General features: G+C 38.1%; 2 protein-coding genes across 6 annotated transcripts in view; one reads left to right on the forward strand and one right to left on the reverse strand.

Annotated features, from left to right (window-relative positions):
* Positions 1-23,088, reverse strand: part of LOC143242658 (cytosolic phospholipase A2-like) — a 76,350-nt gene that overhangs the window by 51,997 nt on the left and 1,265 nt on the right. For 2 of the 4 annotated variants that reach the window (XM_076486138.1, XM_076486137.1), the window contains exon 3: positions 18,154-19,676. The gene's annotated coding sequence lies outside the window, so the exon portion shown is untranslated. Of the gene's footprint in view, positions 1-11,735; positions 11,988-18,153; positions 19,677-23,088 lie in introns of those variants that run through there. The other 2 variants (XM_076486141.1, XM_076486148.1) reach the window with 2 other exon arrangements.
* Positions 13,447-23,088, forward strand: part of LOC143242681 (WD repeat-containing protein 47-like) — a 38,894-nt gene continuing 29,252 nt past the window's right edge. Inside the window, exon 1 of one of the 2 annotated variants that reach the window (XM_076486170.1) lies at positions 13,447-13,996. In XM_076486170.1, the coding sequence (XP_076342285.1) occupies positions 13,844-13,996 (153 nt within the window). In that variant the 5' untranslated portion in view covers positions 13,447-13,843. The remainder of the gene's footprint in view (positions 13,997-23,088) is intronic. The other variant, XM_076486156.1, reaches the window with a different exon arrangement.

Genomic DNA, 23,088 nt, shown 5'->3' on the forward strand with positions numbered 1-23,088 from the left:
ACAGTTTTGTGGGGATAGAACATTTTGGGTATTTCTAGTTCTTAAGGCTCTCCAGCGACAGAGCGGTATGTCTGCAGAGTCACACTGCTAGAAACCTGTTTTCGATACCCATGGTAGGCAGAGCACAGATAGCCCATATTATATTAAAACATGAGGAGGAAAATATGTCAAAAAAAGATCAAATTCCACCTCAGCAACATAAACTAGATGAAGTTTATTGTGTTTGTGACAGAACTATAAAGTGACACAATAAAACAGACTCTCATTGTCGTCTGGTGTTTTTCTGACAGAATTATATTGTGACGCAGCAAACCAGACACTAATTGACACCTGGTGTTTTTCTAACAGAACTATAAAATGAAGAAATAAAGCAGAACTATAAGTTTGTCTCTTTTGCGAATTTCGCACAAAGCTACACAAGGGTTATTGTGCTAGCCGTCTCTAATTTAGCAGTATAAGACTAGAGGGAAGGCAACTAGTCATCACAGCCAACTCTTGGGTTACTCCTTTACCAAAGAGTAGTGGGATTGACCATAACTTTATATGGCTGAAAGGGCGAGTATGTTAGTGTGACAGGGATTAAAATCCGCGATCCTCAAATTACGACTAGAGAGCCCTAACCACTATAAGATAACAAAGGTAAAGAATTTCGTCTTCTTAGGACCTGTGATGTATTTAAATAAGTTTCTACATCGTTCAAAACCCTCAGAACAACAGAACTGTGAAGTTGTAACAACAACAGAAATTTTATCAGAACATAATAGTGTTCATTAACCAGTTAAAATAACTGTAAATGTTCCTTGACCAGGCTGAGAAAAGAGATTGGAATGAAGCTCCAAAACAAATGTTAATTAGTGATGCCGAGAAAACCCACTTGTACAGAAAAATTTATATGTAAAAACGGCTCGTTTGGGTTGAGAAAATATTTTACGTAGAGGAGCGAACAACGTTTCGACCTTCTTCTGTCATCGTCAGGTTCACAAAAAATGTTGTTTGATTTTCTTGCTATACTTAATGGTCTATAGCACTATACAGGGGCGTAGATCATGGGGGGATGTGTGGGATAGGGTGCATCCCCCCTTCATTTTAGGTGGGGGGTATGATGCATACAATCATCCCCCATACAGTTTGGTCTGTTTAATTGTTTTATTGCATCACAGGCCTACAAATTGTGTGTTTGTTCTTGTGATTATCGTGTTCTTACCAATCGAATTACATAATTAGGCCTAGATGTAGGCTTTTTCAGTAGCCGAAATGTACATCTTTAATACAGGCGTGCTTCTAAGCTTTTCGATCTGAGCGATAGTTCGTAAGTTTCAGTCAGTAGGCCTAAGTATACATGCAAGTATTGTGGCAACAAGATTACTCTGTGACTGTATGTTTACAGCTTTCAGGTTCACGTAATCAGAGATTACCAATTTGCAAATTGAACAGTCCACATAAGTGATTGTAAAAATCATTCCCCCCATCAGGTGTAAAACATCTACGCCCCTCCACTATAGTATTATAGTCAGTCGAATATAAAGAACGAAAGAACCTTAAAGTGAAGCTGTAAAATATACATTTAGTTACACCTAGCGATTTCTAACAGAACTACATAATTATAGGAACCACTAGCTGATACTAAGTGGTTTATAAAGCGTGTGTGTGTGTGTGTTTCGTATAGCAAAGCCACAAAGGGCTACCTGCTCAGACCACCGAGGGGAATCGAACCCCTGATTTGAGCGTTGTAAATCCGGAGACATACCGCTGTACTAGCGGGGGGCCGGTTTATAAAGCAGTTATGATGCAGTAAAATAGGTTGTAACTGACATGCAATACTTTCTCGCAGAACTGTGTAATGATCAAAGAAAGCCAACATTTAACTGCCATCTCGTTTGTGTTTCTGACAGAGCGATACTGCACGTACAATCCCCAAATAGTGACTAGCCTAATCCTGGTAGATTATGTTTGACGAGTTTCTGGTAGAGTTGACATAACAGACATAACTGATGTCTGATGAGTTTCTGTCAATCTTGTAAATAGTGCATTAATAAGAGACACAGTTGATATCTAACAAGTTTCTAGTGGTGTTGCAAATAGTGCATTAATTTGTTTGTTTTGAATTTCGCGCCAAGCTACTCGAGTGCTATCTGCGCTAGCCGTCCCTAATTTAGCAGTGTAAGACTAGAGGGAAGGCAGCTAGTCATCACCACCCACCGCCAACCCTTGAGATACTCTTTTACCAACGAATAGGAGAATTGACCGTCATATTATAACGCCCCCACGGCTGAAAGGGCGATCATGTTTGGTGTGACGGGGATTCGAACCCGCGACCCTCGGATTACTAGTCGAATGCCTTAACACACTTGACCATGCCGGGCAGTGCATTAATAACAGACATAGTTGATGTCTAACAAGTTTCTGGTAGTGTTGTAAATAGTGCATTAGTTGATACCTAACTAGTTCCTAGCATTCTTAATTTAATATTTGAAGTATCTGCCTTTGGCTGTAAATTCCAGGCCTAACTTTATGGTTTCAAAAAAAAGAAAAAAAAAAGACAGTTTTTAATTTATGGTTTTAGGTGACATTTTCTAAATAATCCCAACAGTTACAAATTGATGGTTTTTGATATTTGACTCTTCACACCACTGACAAAGAAAAGTTCTATCCTGATTAACTTTAAAGGTTGAAAGATGGGGTTCCAGATTTGGGAAACTCTCACAAGAAATATATAGGCTATAATTTGTTATACCATATGAAAAGATGGAACGTGTTTGGTTGTTTTACCAGCATCTTTCATTTAAACAACGACTGTCTGATCATAATTGGCTTGTAATCAAGTCACGCGCACGCGTTTTATTTTTAACGTTTTGAGGACCGTTTTATGCTACATGAAGTGGTTTGTATTTTAGAAGATGTCTGTACAAACAACCCCTAATGAGTTCCTGTTGCTGAGGCAGCAGCTGGCAGTATGGCAAGATAATATCTCATTGATGGTGTGTTATTGATCTGTTAACTTAACGGTTTCAGCTGCAACCTTTCTCTAAATGTCACAGTGTTAACTTGACGGTTTCAGCTGTCCACCTTTTTCTAAATGTCACAGTGTTAATTAATTTGACAGTTTCAGCTGCCACCTTTCTCTAAATGTTAATGTTAACTTGACGGTTTCAGCTGTCCACCTTTCTTTAAATGTTACAGTGTTAATTAACTTGACAGTTTCAGCTGCCACCTTTCTCTAAATGTCACAAAGTTAATTAACTAGATAATTTCTGATGCTTGGTCTGTGCACAAAAAGCACTGACAACCTGATGCTGTCATAGGTTGAATTTTAAATCACGTCATTGCACGAACTTGGAAAGTTCAATTGTTAGTCTAGGTAATCAAATAATATTAAAAGCTAAAATTAAAGAATCCGAGGTTTCAGATATGAAACAACAACATATAGTTGTATTATATATGCTTTTGTTTCTTATGTCAGCGCAAAACTATACAAGAAATATCTGTGCTAACCGTCTTTAATTTTGTACTAATAGACTAGACTAGAAGACTAAGCAGACAGCCAACCGTACCCATCGCCAATTTTAGGGTTCTGTATTTTAAACAAGCACTGGGACTGACTATCACTATTACAAAACCCCAAGGCCCCAAATTGTGGAGCCCTATTTTTTTGGTGGTCAGAGGACTCGATATACATAGCCCCGCACACTAATACTAGTATATCCACTCTTGTACCATATAGAAGCTTGCTAAGGTGTTTTTATAAGCACTTATATTTTTCGCAGCTTTGGAATTACTGATTTGGTAACTTTTAGGCTCAATGAATTTGATTGAATATGTCTGTTTAACGTTTGATGTCCTATGTTTTACGTCAACTAATCAATTCAAGTTTTGTTTGCTTGTTTTGAATTAAACGCAAAGCTACACAACGGGCTATCTGTGCTCTTCGCGTTACGGGTATCAAGATCCGGTTTTTAACAGTATAAGTCCACAGACTGTGCCACTGGGGGCACTGAATACAATAGAAACTCTTTCATCTCATTCACTTATTTGAATTGTAAAGTGCAATTCTATTTCGAGGGTACTTGAAACTCAGGAACTGATTTTAAATGCGTTTTTATGTATAGGTTTAACATATTCATATTTTCATTTTTTATTACTATTTGTCTTTAACGAAAACTGGTCTAACATGTTGTTTTAATATAAAAGGTTTGGTTTGGTTTTTGGAATTTCGCACAAAGCTACTCGAGGGCTATCTGTGCTAGCCGTCCCCAATTTAGCAGTGTAAGACTAGAGGGAAGGCAGCTAGTCATCACCACCCACCGCCAACTCTTGGGCTACTCTTTTACCAACGAATAGTAGGATTGACCGTCACTTTATAACGCCCCCACGGCTGGGAGGGCGAGCATGTTTTGGCACGACGCGGGCGCGAACCCGCGACCCTCGGATTACGAGTCGCACGCCTTACGCGCTAGGCCATTTAATATAAAAGCTAATTAAAATTTCAATACGATTGAAACATTCTAATTTTCATAACAAATAACAATGTTATTTTTATATACATATTTTATCCTAATAGCACGTAAAACGTGGGGGCGTTATAACGTAACGGTCAATCCCACTATTCTTTGGTAAAAGAGTAGCCCAAGAGTTGGCGGTGGGTGGTGATGACTAGTTGCCTTCCCACTAGTCTTACACTGCTAAATTAGGGACGACTAGCGCAAACAGCCCTCGTGTAGCTTTGCGCGAAATTAAAAAAACAAACAAACAAAAGCTTTAATATCAGGTTTACGTCATTCGTAAACATCAACCATGCTACTAAATACCGTAATCAAACTAGGGACATCTAGTGGCAATAACTAGAAGTATTCGTACAAGTACTTTTTTTCTAGCAAATAATTTACACACTGTACTGAGCAAGGCTGTAGGAAGCTGTAAGGCCATGTCCTGAGCACTTTTACATGGCATATACTGTTAAACTTATATGTATTAAAACCTGCTTCTTTTAATTCAATATATTATGTCGTGTGTATGCAGTTCTTTTAGTTAAAATGACTTAGGATTCAACCTCACAACATTAAAGTTCTGGGGAAGCATGCCTCAGGTCCCTCTCCCTCTACAAATGGCATGTTCTGAATGCCAGTCTTGTGCATTGCACATATCCTGTGCCACATTGTTTAGCTATGGCAATGGCCTAAAAAAACTAAAAACTTTCTTCCCAAACCACTAGCTCCCCAGTGGTACAGTGGTATGTCTGCGTCCTCACACCGCTAAAAACCGGCTTTCGATACCCATGGTGGTCAGAGCCGAGATAGCCCATTGTGAAGTTTTGCTCTCAATTCTAAACAAACAAACTTCAACCTGTAATGTGTACCAGAATGTAATACTTTAGATCGAAAAGAATATAATAAATTAGGAGTAAGCCCACACTTCTCTTAAGTGAGGTGCAGTTTTTGTTCTTTATAAGTAGACGAAAATAGACCTCTTTGACTTTCAAAACACAATATTTTGAACATCTGATGGTGTTTCTCATTACTTTATTCGAAGCTATTTGTTGCTGGGTCAGTTTAAGTTTGACGAATAATATATGGCTTTACTGTGAATTATTATTGTTGTGGATAGTTACAAATATCAAGAGATATTTAAAAATAAACCACAAATCTTCATATTTCTGTCTGTAAGTATTGCATTGTAGTACTTTATCATTTCTTCTACGAATATTTGCTTTGGAGCAAAGCCGTATTAACCAGGCTGCTGTGTTCACCACGGATAATCGAATCCTGAATTTGAACGTTGTGTGTCCGTAGACTTAGTGCTGTCCCACAACGGAGAAACCCTCTGAATGGCTTAATGTGACTGGAAATTACAATAGGGAGTCACTCTCTCTTCGGTTTCCTATTATTTGAAAGGGTTATTTTTGTTTTTCTTACTGGTCAGACCCACAAACAAACTAGTTCTTACATACATGAAGTTTCAGACGAGGTTTGAATCAGTTTTATTTATTTTTTTCCATTACTTCACTTAGTATCCAGTAGAATAATAAAGTTCAAATGTTTGTGTTGTTTTCGCTCACATATCTCTGACGTATCTCAATCAAAAATGTCGACTGAATAATCTTACTCGACGTGTTGTACGTTAATAAATACAAAGCATTTTTCGTGAAAGACCCCAACCAATCATGGTTCAGCTGATTTCATCTACAAGACTGTATAGTCTGAAACACTTCAGCTAAATAGCCCCCCAAAACACACTTCCAGTGGCTTAGCTGTAAGCCTAAAGAATTAAAATGCTAAAAAAACGGGTTTCGATACCCGTGGTGAGCACAGCACTGATAGACTATTGTGTAACTTTGTGCTTAACAACAGACAACCAATTAGGGTTCAGCTCGTTTCATCTTCAAGATTGTATTGTCCGAAACACTTCGGCTCAATACCCCCCCCTATACACAAACACACACTTCCAGTAGCTCAGTTGTAAGCCTAAAGAATTAAAATGCTAAAAAAACGGGTTTCGATACCCGTGGTGAGCACAGCACTGATAGCCTATTGTGCTTAACAACAAACAACCAAATAGGGTGCAGCTGGTTTAACAATCTACATTAATTTGTTTGTCAAGTGTTTTTCACTCTAAGAAAACAAATAGGCGTTTGCGTCAGGAGTCCGAGTTTGCTCCTGCAAAAGAAAGTTCCGCCTTTCGAAAACGCTTGGGTTTAAAGAGTTTTTTTGTTGTTGTTATTGCTGTCAATACTTCTTGAACCTACATGTTTTTTAACACCTATTTTTCAACATCGGTACTCCAAACAACCACTTCCTGTTCAAAGGTATCATATAAAAGAAGAATACTAAATGTTCGAAAATGAGATTTATGTTTTTCATTTCGGCGCTATAAACATGGAAGTCTGACATTTCATTACCACGAATCTAAGCTGATAATTTTATTGTTATTACTTACACTTCCCTACTACTACCTTTAATAAAGCAGTGTATTTCCCAACTAACAAATTACACTGCACAACATTATTTTTAAAGATTTGCTTTCTGAAAAGTTTTGGCTGATTGTAACAGGTACCTGGTGGGTATGCACAAATATAGTTTTGGTTTTGCTTAATCACGTAGGAACTCTGAGAAACAGACAGTTAACTGTTTACCGGGAATAACGTATTTAATTGCGTTTATGTTTCTAATACGCTATAAGTTCAACATAATTAAAAATGTTTTGCTTCTGATTTTCGTTTGTATTCAATGTCCGTGCATCACGTTGCAGTGCCCAACAGTAATCAGCAAGCATTGACGGATTCCAGTTGCCCTGATATTGTTTTTGCATTGTAGCAAAACTGAAGATTTTGATGAAACGGTACGTGATGGGCAAATTTGGATGTGATTTTCGTGATCAGAAGCCAAAATCTATAAGGAGCATCCAACAGTGTTTTAGAAGCAAAAACTTTGTTGTGCTGTGTTATCCTTATTTGAAGGAAAAAAGTTAAATGACTTAAGATGGAAGCAAAGTGTTGAACTTGATGTCAGAATAAACGGAAATTGATTACAACTGGAAGGCTAGTCTTGTTAACGTATATAACTAAAGATTTATTACCATGAATGTATACGTAAAGGTCCAGTTCTCGTTTCTTCTACTCACGTGTCAAATAACAACAAAAATTATTACAGTTTTTTTTTTCATCCAATATAATGAAATAATGACATCACAAGTCGGTAGAGGGCTCTTGAAACTTATTACAGGACAAATTAACTTCCATATTAAATAACATAAGAATACCGAAAAGATTATTTTAGTATCGTTGCTGTTGATTGGTAAACTGGTAATTATAAATCTCTTTTGAAAAAAATATTCGTTGAATATTGTTCCTATATACGTTTCCACATTCATGCTCGCCACTCTCAACTGTGGGGGTGTTATAAAGTGAGGGTCAATCCTACTATTCTTTGATACAAAAGTAGCCCGAGTAATCTATCACTGCTAAATTAAGGACGGCTAGCGCAGATAGCTTTTGAGTAGCTTTGCGCGAAATTTAAAAAATGAACAAAACAAACTTGCTTGTAAACTCGAGAGTTGGAACAGTGATATTTTCACTCTTTATATAAATATGCTTTGATCAGAACTTTGTTTGTGGGTAAACTTATTCGACATCGACTGGCTAGTAGACGATTCACCTTAAAAAGAGGACACGAGATAAATTTAGACACTTGGTAATGAGTGGTCCAGCTTATAGTGTGTACGTGCAAGCCGGAAGCACGTGAAAACATACTTGGAGCGTTTGGCGAAAACATTCCCAAAGCTCCAGTTATCCCCACTCAATTCTCCATGGAGAAAATAAACCAACAAATGTATCTTTAGCAAAAGTTTTAACCATCAAGCGTTTCTTTTTCTCTCTCACTTTTAGAAAACAAGAGGGAATCCTCAATAGCTGTGGCACTTAAACTTATTTTAGGCAGGATTAGAGTAAATTAGTAAATAACGTATTTTTCCAGGTAAGTGAAATAATTTTTGTTTTTTCTTTTTGAGCATTAAGCTACACAATTGGACTATCTGTGCTGGGCCAACCACAAATATCTAAACCTGGTGGCTTAAATAACGTTTGTAGTTGGACTTGGGGATGAAACGTTTTAATTATTTTTATATTTGTGACTTCACTGTGAAACTTGGATTACCTGAAAAAGAGACGACGAATCATCAACAATTGCGTGTTATGGCTGGAATAACATGTAAGGGATAGCCGTCCTTTATTAAAACCAGCCGATTACCCATGGCACCAGTGCTCACTTGGGGTGCCAACAATTGGTATGGATAACAATGCATAGTGGCAATGACCGATTTGCAGCCAAATATTCCGTAAATGTCGAATCTGCGTGTGACCACTCCACCTTCGTTTGGTCCGGTATGGCCAAGCGTGTTAAGGCGTGCGACTCGTAATCTGAAGATCTCGAGTTTGTATCCCCGTCACGCCAAACATGCTCGCCCTTTCAGCCGTGGGGGCGTTATAATGTGACGGTCAATCCCACTATTCGTTGGTAAAACGTAGCCCAAGAGTTGGCGGTGGGTGGTGATGACTAGCTGCCTTCCCTCTAGTCTTACACTGCTAAATTAGAGACGGCTAGCACAGATAGCCCTCGAGTAGCTTTGTGCGAAATTCAAAAACAAACAAACCATCTTCGTTTTGCTCCACTACAACGAGCAAAAAATTTAGCTGTCCAATTTTTTCTTTACATTCGAATGGAGAAAAATAAAGTTTTCCGTGACGTGAAACAGAAGTGAAACAGGAAAATTATGACCCCTATTCCAAATCTAAATACACACAGCATTAATATTTCGCAAAGTTGGGGGTTGCACATCGTGTAATAAAAAAGTTTTTCCAGTATCATATAAGCAAAAGTACCATTACAGTATGATTTTCGGTAAAATGATGATTTCGATATGAATAGATACGTAATTAGAACACATGTTATATGCTTTATTGAGAAGACTGAGTATAAGATTACGTTTAAAATAATTCATAATACAGCTGTGGAATCGAGTATATAAGCCTGTATGTGTTCTTTACGATAAACAGATGCTGTAAAGTGATTATCTAATCTATTGATTTGGATATTAAGAAAAAGCAATTTACCGTTTGTTTTTCTTTTCTGTTTCACGAGTAAAATTAATTTTAGGGTGTTTCGAGTTTAAATAATCGAAAAACTGTTTGATGTAACTAGAGTGTTGAAGGAGTAAAAACGTATCGTCAATACGAGTATATCTTCTATATAAAGGTAATGTTTCATACTGAAGTTCGTTTAGTATTTGGACAGTAATAACTGAGACATGAGGTGAAGCATTGCCATGAAGCAGTATGGGTCCATTGCGATTGAGTATTACTGGATGTTTTTGTGACAACTTTTGATGCATAATTCTAAGTTGGTAATAATATTTCTCTGGTGTGATTTTTTCTCCCGGGATTAGGAATTATTAAATGGATAAAACCTGTTGATTTTGGTGTTTCTTTATAGTCAAGCCTCCGTCTGGATTTTATCGTAAAAAATAGATTTTATTACAGGTGAGAATTCTATGGAGAAATGGGTCGTTTTTCTGGGGGGAGGGGAGGACAAGGAATGAGGAACAGATTTCAACTCTTCTTGTTTGGTGGTTTTCAGTTAATTCACGAGGTACCAATTTATTGAGATTTTTCATTTTACCAATTGCTTCAATATGTTGGGAAACTGTTGAATAATAATTATTAAGTCTGTCACCAAGTTTACTCTGTTTTCAATTGAGCCCTTTGATTCTTCCTCATTAATGGCTGTCTGAAGGTGGCTCATAAAAAGTTTCTTGCCTGAATATTTAACTGTAAACTCATTGGTTTGGTTGTTTGTTTTTGAATTTTGCGCAAAGCTACACGAGGGCTATCTGCGCTAGCCATTCCTAATTTAGCAGTGTAGGACTAGAGGGAAGGCAGCTATTCATCATCACCCACCGTCAACTCTTGAGCTACTCTTTTACCAACAAATAGTGGGATTGACCGTACTTTAGAACGCCGCCGCAGCTGAAGGTTAGAGTATCTTTGATGTGATGGGGACTCGAACCCACGACACTCACATTGCGAGTCGAACGCCCTAACCACCTGACCATGCAGGGCCTTTGTTTTTGCGAGCTTTAGGTAACCCATACATGAGACCTGGGTAGATGTCCGAGAGGTAAATGTCTTCAAGAACGTTTCCTGAAATATAATTACAATGTTTGTAATTTATGAAGGTTCGTTGTATTTTTATCTTCACATTTGGTTACGAGCTTTCGACAATTAACATTTCTGAATTTTGTTAAAGTAATTCAGTTTATTAAGTATAATAACATCGACACCTTTGTCATCTTCCCTAACAGTTAAGCCTGTTCTAAATAGTTGTATAATATTACTGCACCATCATATTCGGCCCGGCATGGCCAAGCGCGTAAGGCGCGCGACTCATAATCCGAGGGTGCCCGAGTCGCGCCAAACATGCTCGCCCTCCCAGCCGTGGGGGCGTTATAATGTGACGGTCAATCCCACTATTAGTTGGTAAAAGAGTAGCTCAAGAGTTGGTGGTGGGTGATGATGACTAGCAGCCTTCCCTCTACACTTGCCTTCTTACACTGCTAAATTAGGGACGGCTAGCACAGATAGCCCTCGAGTAGCTTTGTGCGAAATTCCAAAACAAACAAACCATCATATTCTTTCTTCATTTGGTTGTCTTTTAATTTACTTTATCTTTTTATTCTGTATTCGAATTATTTTTTTTTTATAAACTGTTTAAACTTTATAAATATTTGTGCCTAATAATCTACCTGAAGATGGAATATTGAAACGTTAAAAATAAAATGTTTGTTACTGTGCACACACGTGTCAAATGTTCGTTGCTGTTTCCGTAGTTTTGTTTTTCGTCGTTGGAAAGTCATAAACACGAAATAAAGGGTTATTTTGGTAGCTACACGTTCTGTGCGTACAAGCACATTTATTAATTCATTCTGCAGATCAACAGAATAAAAAATTATTGGACTTTAACCACAAGGTTTAAGGTAACTTTTCTGAAAGTCATGATAGTGCGATATTTAACTATACCTACATAAGTTAACCGTTTTTGTATTACCTTTAGATTACATCGTCAACACATCTTAGTAAACACAGATGTTAATGAAACGCACAGAAGATAAACATTATGAAACCTCCGATGTATTAAAGTAAAACAAATTATTTTTAACTAGCCAGCGTTATTATCATGCTTTCTTCCTACCTTAAATCAGGTTTTGTCTATATTTGGTCAATGATGTAAGCAGAACGTCACCCCACCCTGACAGATGTCTACCTCCGCTCTACCTACAAAATACGATCCTTGGTGAAGCTGTCAACTCCTAAGACTCTGTATGAGTAGCGGCCATTTTCTCTTACTGTCAGTAGATCTAGATACTCTAGATATCGCTGCATGACGGGAAGTTTTCCCACGTCTCGTGGCCGTTTTTAGCTGTATTAGGGACCAATCATCGTATGCTATGTAATCACCGTCCAGGTGACGCTCTACGAATATTAATTAACATAGACTTCCAGTAAACTAACTACCGAATTTACGTAAAATTGTAATCTGTAACTTTCATTTGTGATGCATTAAACTGTGGTTCTGGTCTTGAGTCTACTGGGGACGGGGGGGGGAAGGTGCTAGCCTTTACGCGAAGATCTCTGCCGTTTATATCTACTGATCGGATTAGTTAATTAATAGTCGTTAGGCTAGAAACTCCAATACATTGCTCTTTTGACCTTCAAGGCTTTTCATCACGCCTGACCCACGAAAAACCCACTATTCAGAGAAACCACCATTAACCAGCCCATCAAAAATATTGTAAGTCAAGAAGGAAGGGGGTGAGAAATAACATTAGTTTCCGAACACCACCAGGTTTTCTGCTAAACCTAAAATAACTACCAAATCTTTTAGCTCAGCCTAGAAAACTAACCACTAACATTTATTGCAAAAAAACTAGCTATAAACATTTCTTGTAGGAAACTATCAAAATTTCTTACAGAAAACTAATAATTAACATTGCTTGTACACTGAACTAGAGCGAGGACAATTATATCAAACAAAACTTTATTTTTTCAGTACATTTGGCTCATAGAAGAGCGTGGTTCATTAACGTAATTGAAAATGTAAAGACTTTTCTACACAATTCTCGTTATCTATATCCTGATATAGCAGTCTGTGACCACAACAAAAGTCACAAAAGCTCAAAAGAGCATCTTAACATGTTCGATGCCATGTGCCCTCTGGTGGATCACATCCGACTTTTAGTTTTTTGTATTTCGTGCAAAGCTACACGAGGGCTGTCTGCGCTAGTCGTCCATAATTTATGAGTGTAAGACTAGAGGGAAGGCAGCTACTCATCAACTCTTGAGCTACTCTTTTACCAACGAATAGTGGGATTGATCATCATATTATAACACTCCCACGGCTGAAAGGGCGAGAATATTTGGTGTGACAGGAATTTGAACCCATGACCCTCAAAATACTAGTCGAGCGCCTTAACCACCTGGCCAAGATTTGGTTTGTATCTCTTGCAAAGCTATTCTAGGGCTATGTGCATTATCCATCCCTAATTCAGCAAAGATAGACTAGCTTATCAACTAATAGTGGGATTGACCGTCACGTTATAACGTCCTCACGACTGAAAGATGGAGCATAGCATGTTCGGTGACAAGGATTCAAATCCATATGTTGCTAGTCAAGCGCCCTAACCACTAGGCCTATGGTAGGAAATGAGAAAGGAACTTATAGAAGGTTTAGTCAACTTCTTTTTCTCTCTTTTGTTTTCTTCTTCTTGGCCAGGACTAAAGAAATAGTATATGTTTGTCATCACGTCTCCTTTATCTTGATTGCCAGTCATAACCAAAGAAACCAGTTGTGTATACCGAGTAAAAGCTGTACTCTGTTATTTGCGCATGTGTTGGTGACTTCTGACTTCGGGCATGGTTCCTATTCACATAAGTAGTACCCCAGTGCCTACTGCGGAAACACCCTAATTCGATGTTCTTTTCTTTTGTGTGTGTGACGTCAGAGAACATTCGTGGGCAGAGGTTTTATTTTTTTCAACATTTCATCTGAAGGTTGCATCAGTTAGTTTGAGTAAGCTCAACCTAGTAGAAGAAATTTTAAACAAGCTGCCAGAGTGATCATAGTGACAACATTTCTACACAACAGGTATTTCAACTACGTCAGAGTAAAAACCAATAACAAATAACACCTACGCCAGCGTTGACAGTTGTTGTCATTCGAGGCGTCTGTGTGGCCTAAGTGATTTTCTATCTCAAGCAGTGGTCAGAAATACTTGGCTTCATTTATTAATTGTAAGGGTCATGAATGAGACAAAAATAAGAACACGAATCAACAAACTGTTCGCGGATCAAAGGCCTACTGTGTCGCACGTGACAGAGATCCACACGCATCATCAACACCCCATTGGCCATCGTTTGCATGAACCTCACACCTGTCCAGCACCAGAACCAGAGGTAAGTTTTAATGATAAGAAAGTTGCTTTCCACAAATAATGTTTGGAAATAGCTTGAATAGGTAATGGAAGAATGTTTATTACAATAACAAACGTACAACTTTTTGAAAAACATTTCTCATCGTCAGTCGGAATAAATTTAGTAGTATACTTTGTTCTTAGCTTTGTTACTCTTGGTAAAATTATTAAAAGGTTTACGTCCATCTATAAATTTTGCCTAAAGCAATCTCGGCATTGTACGTTAAAATGATCACCTAAAGAAGTTTCTCTATATTAGTTGAACAATACGTATCAGAAAACAGAAAGTAACTGAAAATAACGGGCAACTTCAAATATATGTATGAATAGAGGTAGAAAATATTAAGTTGTTATGTTTGTTTGAAAGCGAAGCAACATTGGGCTATCTGCTGTGTCGACCGCAAGGAATCGAACCCCGGATTTTAGTATTGTAAGTCTGTAAACATGCTGCTGTCCCATCGGGGGATTAGCTTTATGGAATTAATGATTAAGTGCATCCCATCGGGGGATCACTGAAGCATCCAGTGTACTTTTGTCATTTTTAAATCGGCTGTAAACTTCAATAGAAGTGACACTAAATGGAGTCTAACTATAAACATTGTCAAGACTGGCATACCGCCTTTTAAACATTTTCTAAAGAAACGCAAAATGAGACCTAATATAATTCTAATCCGTGACTCTCCTTACCAAACATGTAGATATTTTAGTAAGCTCACTTTAGTTGATTATGATGTCCGCTCAACTATGAGAACTCTTGCTGTTAATCGTGGAAACATATCCAAGAATTTTAAGGCTCGCAACAAGTCCTTAGGAAAGGCCCATCCCCTTTTTCAGCAACTGTGTATCGTAATTAGTGTAGCTGGCAATGCAATTCAGTCACGAAAGAATGGTTAGAAACAAAATGGTGTCTATATTTCCAATCTCAATTGCATCTTATGTATACGTGGGCTAAACAGCCGAGGCAGAAATCCCTCTTAAACTTAGACATGATGAACTACTTATCAGCAAGAAGAATTACAGCCTGCAGTATCCCTAGTCACAAGGGTTTTTTTTTTCTGTATGGGGCCTAAAAACATAGAATTGATTGCCACTCTTATAACACACCTACAGCAAGTTGAGCAAGTTAAACAATATCGCGCCTCAAACCTTGGACCTTGTAATTTAAATGCTTGAATAATTAGTTGATATTTTGCCTTGCCCAAACAGGTTAGGTGTGATATAGTAATTACGATGCCTTTACAGCATTTTTACAAATGTCTTCTAGTAAATCATCATCTGTAGCTTGTTTGTTTGTTTTTTGAATGTCGTGTAAAGCTACACGAGGGCTATCTGCGCTAGCCGTCCCTAATTTAGCAGCGTAAGACTAGAAGAAAGGCAGCTAGACATCACCTCCCACCGCTAACTCTTGGGCTACTCTTTTACCAACGAATAATGGGATTGACCGTCACATTATAACGCCCCCACGGCTGAAAGGGCAAGCATGTTTGGTGCGACCGGGATTCGAACCCGTGACCATCTGTAGCTAAACGAGGCTTCTACTGGTATCTCTGGATATCTTTTGAACTTTTACCTGAATTTCTAATCTAGTGAGGAATATATTACATTATTCAATGCTATACAAAACGTTTCCTGGTAATAGAACACTTCCCATCAAACTTTTTTTTTAACCACTTTTCATTTATGCATTACATTATCGGCTCCAGTTAGGACTTAAAGTCTATTGAATCTAGCTCGTAACTTCCAATTGTGGAAGATGCTTGGAGCTTACAAATTATTGATTATTTTCTTGTTAAATTTTTGTCTTAACGTAGGTTCTCGTTTCAAACGGAAGACAAATTAAGAGGGAGAAAAAAGATTCAAAGCTAAGCATAAAAAATAAATATAATAATAATTTGCTGTTGTTATTAAGTACAAAGATACACAATAGGCTATCTGTGCTCTGCCCCACCACGGGTATCGAAACCTGATTTTCAGTTCTGTAAGTCCGTAGATATATCGCTGTGCCACTTAGAGGTCTAATGCTTACCAAATCAAAAGTTTTACAATTAGTGTATCAATGGAGTAGCCTCCTCCCCCTAGTGGTACAGCAGAAAGTCTGTAGACTTACACCCCTCTAAACCAGGTTTCTGTACCCATTGTGCACAGAGCAATGATAACTCATTGTATAGTTTTGGGCTTAATTACAAACAAACAAAACCAAGGAAGTAGCACTTAATTTGAAAAATAAACAGCACATTACTGTCAGAGTTAACTGTCCTATACGTCACGAGATGGCAGCACTAATCGTTCGTAACTTTTGTTTGTTGATCATGTTTTACTTCTGCGTTTCTGTGACAAATTTTCTTTTATAGCTAGATAATACTTTCTAAGTTCTTTTTAATTAATTTTAAATACACTTTAATATTTTATTACTGTTTTCCTTTAGAGTAATCCTTTCCTTTTTGTCAATTATGGTTTGTATAGTGTGTGTTTTCTTACAGCAAAGGCGCATCGCACTATCTGCTGATTCCACCCAGGGGAATCGAACCCCCTAATTTTTATGATTATACATCCGTAAACTTACCGCTGTACTAGCGGTGGACGTTTTGTATAGAGTGACAGAACCATTTTCTTTCGAAATATTTTGTATAAAGAACCCTACAATTTGTGCGTTACGCAAAGGTCGAGCGAAGCTTTTGTATTAACTATCAAAGTGGAATCGAACAGTAATAGTTATATTAATTGATAAAAGTTTGTGTATGCGAGCGCTGATAACTGACGATCCGCTGGATTTTGGTTTGTTTTGAATTTTGCGCAAAGCTGTACAAGGGCTATCTGCGTTAGCCATTCCTAATTTAGCAGTGTAAGACTGGAGGAAAGGCAGTTAGTCATTACCACCCACCGCCAATTCTTGGGCTACTCTTTTACCAACGAATAGTGAGATTGACCTTCACATTATAACGCCCCCACGGTTGAAAGGGCGAGCATTTTTGGTGTCACAGGGATTCGAGCCCGCGACCCTCAAATTATGAGTCGAACACCTTAACCCACCTGGCCATGCCGGGCCAAGCCGCTGGAATGCTTTTCATAAACTATTGCAATTTACCCCTTCCATAAGGTGGCACGGATGTGGGGATGGTTATTCTTATTAACTGAAGCTCATGCCCCAATCTTTGTCGTAAATAGTTTCCAAGGCATAAAATAGAATTTCTCTGTAAACTAGGTTTTGTAACATTCAGTTTGGAGTGATAGACTGTAAACTAAAACGGAACAATGACTGTAAGAATGACAGCGCATTGAAAAAAAATCACTATCCTTCATATTTATTAGAACAAGATTTGACCTTGAGGGTCACTTACAAAATAGTGGAGATCCTTTTGAGAAATAAATAATTTTGCTCATGATAAATATTGGTGTTTTCTGTGCTGTGTTTCTTTAGTTTTTGTTTTTCTCGAAGCTGCAGAAGGGCTATCTGCGCTAGCCGTCTCTAATTTCGTAGTTTAAAACTAGAGGCAAGGCAGCTAGGCATCACTAACTCTTGGACGACTCTTTTACCAATGAATAATGGGATTCACCATCATATTATAATGCCCTTGCTGTTGAAAGGGCGAGTATGTTTGATGGGAAATTACAAGTTAAGCGTTCTGACCACCTGGCCATGCCTAGCCCTCTGCGCTATGATTCCGATTTTTGTGATGAAAACCTTCAGCGTTAGGTATGTTTGTTTGTTTTTACATTTCGCACAAAGCTCCTCGAGGGCTATCTGTGCTAGCCGTCCCTAATTTAGCAGTGTAAGACTAGAGGGAAGGCAGCTAGTCATCACCACCCACCGCCAACTCTTGGGCTATTCTTTTACCAACGAATAGTGGAATTGACCGTAACATTATAACGCCCCCACGGCTGAAAGGGCGAGCATGTTTGGCGCGACAGGGATGCGAACCCGCGACCCTCAGATTACGAGTCGCACGCCTTAACACGCTTGGCCATGCCGGGCCCTTCAGCGTTAGGTTAAGTAAGAAGAAAACGTTTGGCGCTCTGCCAATAGGAAAGTAGCGATGAATTAAAACATTTTAACGTTTAGCTAGCAGAGAACTGCTACTGAATGAATGCATTTTACTTTCTAACTTTAGCTAATGTAAACGTACCATTGAATTCACATACCTCTCTTCCCACGTGCAAAGTAATGATGTCATTTTCTTCATTTGCATGATTAATCCTAAACTGTCTTGGAAAGTTGATTGTTGATCTAGTTCCCAGTATTTCATAGGTTGGCAGTTTTCATGGACTGTTTGTTAAGCATGGATGATGTCCCAGCGATATTGGCATTTTTCCAAGTGATATTTCATATGCACTCCATCAAACGTGTTCTGCTACGTGAATATCAAGGCGAAAGGTGTTGTGTATGAAATGCTTTGTTTATCTGAAGGTTCTACCACAGCCACATTAACACCACCAGAGATACAGAGAGATGTCTACAAACGTACACTGATGGAAACTGGGTTTCCATACTCTTGGTGGGCAGAACACAAATAACCCATTGTGTACCTTTGCGCTTAACTACAAATAAAATTTTCAAATCCACCTATATTTCATCCATATTACACATTGTGACACAAATTTTGTTCCTGTATAGTATGTGCTATTTCTTAATTTCTTATGTTCTAAAAGTACAGTAAATGGTCATTATTCCCTTCAAACTTTGCTTTTGTGACCTGGATAATGAAATTTAGAAATTAACCTATTTTCTATGTAAAATTGGGCAAACTTGCACATTTTAATTTACATAAGGTCTGAATAAAACAACATACGAATCGAAATTTACATGTATTTATACTAAAGTTATAAAAAATGAACAAAAATACTTAGAAGTGAATGGTTTCTCGAGATTTACGACTGTAATGTAAATCACTTTCACGTATCAGCTCCCAAATATAGTCTCCAATCATGTTTTCGCGTTATATGCTCCTTGGTAGCAGCGTTCAAAGTCCAGTATATCTTGGTGGAAGCGCTCGCCTTGCTCTTTGAGATGTATCGAATGAGCCAAGGGAAAAGACGGATACTATTTCCGTTATGGAGCAGCGCAGCTTTGAAGCTTTTGGATGAGGTATCAAGGAAAAGGCGCCACTCGTTCGGGTTACAGGTAATTCCAATTGCCTCACACAGACCAGATACATTGTGGCAGAAACACAGCCCATCTTTACGAGTGAAGAAGTTTGAAAAATGTCGGTGACGCTTCCTCTGACTTACGACTTGTACACTTTCAACTAACAAATCCCACTCCTTGAGCATCGATATCAAAATTTCGGCATTACTTTGTTAGACCAAGATCTCTGATCAAGTCATTGAAGTCTCTTTGGTTGGGGTAGTCTGGGTTTCTCTCACCAGCTGCATCACTGAAATTGTAATCTGGATCTTCAACGTCTACCTCTTCTTCTGATTTTCTGCTCTCGTCTGATGATGGCTGCTTTTTCTCTAGCGGAGTGGGTACAGGGAACTCAGAGCAGTGTGGCACTGGGGCGAGGGATGATGAAATATCCGCATACACGATAGCAGATGCATTCTTGCCAGTCCGACGTTTGGTAGGGTCCACCATGCAGAAGTAGCAATTGCCTGAGTGGTAAGTGGGTTCACGCCAAATTCTTGCAATAGCAAACTTCATGGCTCTCTCTTCCCCTCTGTACCATCTTGCAAAAGAGAAAAATAAAATTGTTATTATGAAGAATTAACTTATTTCATCCACAACTAATGTTTAAGAGGTTCATGCAGAATATTTCATATGTGATATTTTTGTTATACTATTAGAAATTAACGTATTATTTACGTATCAAGCACAACTTTTACCTAGAACCAAGACGTTTTCGGTAGCTTTAAAAATATGTCAGTAAGAGTTTTTATTTATCGTCGAACCAGATTAAGGTCCTTACGGACGCAGAATGCAGCTCAAGAACAATAAGACGGCATTTACGAGAAAAAAGCTTTAAAAACCGTAAAAGTCTTCAAAGGCCACGCCTTCTTCCACACCATGAAACAGCTCGGTTAAACATTGCTGAGAAGCACCAAACATGGTACGTAGAAAAGTGAAAAAAGATTTTGTTCTCTAGTGAGAAAAAATTTAACCTGGATGGCTCAGATGGCTTCCAACGTTACTGGCACGATAAGGATATCCCACCAGAGACATTTTCTACACGACACAGTGGAGGAGGTTCCATCATTATCTGAGGTGCTTTCTCCTTCCATGGAACAATGGAGCTTTAGGTTATACAGGGGTGTCAAACAGCAGCTGGCGACATTGGCATATTGGAAAGAGCATCCCTATTCACTGAAAGCCCTTGCTTGTGTGGAAATGACTGGATCTTTCAACAGGACAACGCTGCAATTCACAATGTTTGCAGGAAAAAGGATTTTTTCATGGCGAATAACGTAATTCTTTTGGACCATCCAGCGTGTTCGCCCCAACTGAACCCCATTGAAAATATTTGGTGGTGGATAGCAAGAGAAATCTATAGAAATGGACGTTAATTCCAAACAGTGCATGATCTTCGTGAAGCCATCTTCACAACTTGGAATAACATTCTAGCCAGCCTTCTGTAAACTCTTATGTCAACCATGCCAAAGCAAACGTTTGAAGTTATTCGCAATGAGGCCGTACAACTCACTACTGAGACCTCTTGTTGGGCATTTGCTACCCTGTTTAGGACTTCTTTTTGGTATGGTCTTAAACTTTTGAACCAGCCAGTATTTAGACTAATTTCATAGTGTTCACATTTTCCTATTAAATGCTAAAAATTTTTTTTTATTATTTTTCATTTTCTTATTTTCATCTTTCAAAGCTCTACTCGTATAAGTGGTTGAGTCCAACAACGCAAAATGCATATTTTTTCTTTATGTTCATTGGCCTTAAGAATTTGGCCAGCAGTATATATTGTCTGTTATTAAACAGTTAGGCCCGGCATGGCCAAGTGTGTCAAGGCGTGCGACTCGTAATCTGAGGGTCACGGGTTCGCATCCCCATTGCGCCAAACATGCTCGCCCTTTCAGCCGTGGGGGCGTTATAATGAAGACTAGCTGCCTTCCCTCTAGTCTTACACTGCTAAATTAGGGACGGCTAGCACAGATAGCCCTCGAGTAGCTTTGTGCGAAATTCCATAACAAACAAACAAATTAAACAGATATTCTACATCTAAGCAACCATGACAGAGAAATAATGTGTTGGATAGAATTTTGCTAACTTTAGTCGTTATGATTACGCTCTGAACGTAACATATCACTAACTGAACCCTTGTCTACCCCTTCCTTGGTTAAATGAACTTGACTGAGAAGCCAAGAATAAAAATACACCAATACGTCATGTTATTGAGATATCACTTCATAATATCCTCATTAGGCATCATCCGGGTACAATATCAATGTAAAATATTTTCACGTGTTCTTACAACTTACGACCTTCGAGTACCAGAGATATAATAACGCCTATACTAAAATTTGAATATTTAATAAAATTATTATCGAGTTGCTCTGTTTTGTTTTGTTCTTCTCCAAATTAGATAATGTCTAATCTGCCTTAGAAGATATTGCAGTAACGTATAACATCTAGTTTAAAAGTATTAGGTGTTGTATTATTTTTTATTACCCAAACTGAAGTTTAAACGTAACAGCCGACCAATGTTATGAGAGAACAAAGGTTTCGAGGAGATGCTGCCGACTGGGCAAAGAAACTGTGTTTACCTGTTGAATTCAGGCGCATTGTCTTGGTCCACTTCTACTAAAAGATTGTACTTGAAGATCATTGTGTTTTAGTTCTAAAGAGATCAATCGTAAGATATTGAAAGTTATGGAACTAAGTACAACTTAATAGAGATTGGATTGTGATTCTGTTTGTCCAAGTATATGTGCTGCCTTTAACTTTTGTCTTTTCTTTTATAAAGATTGTGTTCATTTTTACCAAATTTATCTGCTTTAGTTATTTTACATATTGCTGTTATTAACGTGTCTAGCTATCTGATACTTGTTGTCAAATCAGTTTAAAAATATTATACATCCCAGTTTCTTGGAAGCTTGCAAATATATTAATGTTCCATAGGGAAGGAAAGCCAGCAAATAAACCTAATAGCTACCGACCAATCAGCCTGACCAGCTGTGTAGGCAAATTTCTTGAAAGAATAATTAGTGATAGACTCTCCACATTCTTGGAGATAACACCAAAATTACCAAAAAAAAACAAAATGGATTCAGGAAATTTAGACAAACGACAGACCACTTAATCAGATTAACCGAAACCACAATAGATAGCTTCAATAAAAAAGAATGTACTATCGCTTGCTTCCTTGATATCGAGAAAACATTCGACACTGTATAGCACGATGGTCTGAGGTTCCGAATGAACGAAACGGAACTACCGTGAGGAATTATTCACTGGTTTTCTAACTTTTTGTAAAATAGAAAATGTAGAGTAAATGTTGAAGGAACATTTTCTGAATACTTTACTCCTGAAGCTGGTGTCCCTCAGGGAGGGGTGGTTAGCCCTATACTCTTCATCATGTATGTAAACAATATGCCACTGAGGGATCCAAATCATGGATTCTCTTCACAGTTTGCAGATGATGTGGCAGTCTGGAAAAGTGCCGCAACACCCACGATAGCAGCCACTAACATACAACCGCAACTAAATAGAATAAGTGAATACTGTAAACAATATAGAATAAAAATAAACACAGCAAAAACACAACTCGTAGTCTTTACGAAATTGACAAAACACAAAAACAACAACCAGAATTATATATGAATGGCACACTACTCCAGATTGCCCCATCGGCAAAATTTTTAGGTCTGACCTATGATTCAAAACTAACTTGGATCAATCATGTGAATGAAATTAAAAATAAAGTCTGGCGAAGAACTAACTATGCTAGGAGTCTAACTGGTAAAAACAGTGGAGCGTCTACAGATAACATACTAAAAATCTATAAAACATATATTAGACCTGTAATAGATTATGCAGCTCCAGCATGGATAACTGTAAGCAATAAAATAATTAAAACTAAACAACAAACAATCCAAAACACATTCCTCACAACTGCATACAGAGTTCCAAGAACT

The sequence above is a fragment of the Tachypleus tridentatus genome, chromosome 2 (assembly GCF_004210375.1).
Source record: "Tachypleus tridentatus isolate NWPU-2018 chromosome 2, ASM421037v1, whole genome shotgun sequence".
In the NCBI taxonomy this organism is placed as follows: domain Eukaryota; kingdom Metazoa; phylum Arthropoda; class Merostomata; order Xiphosura; family Limulidae; genus Tachypleus; species Tachypleus tridentatus.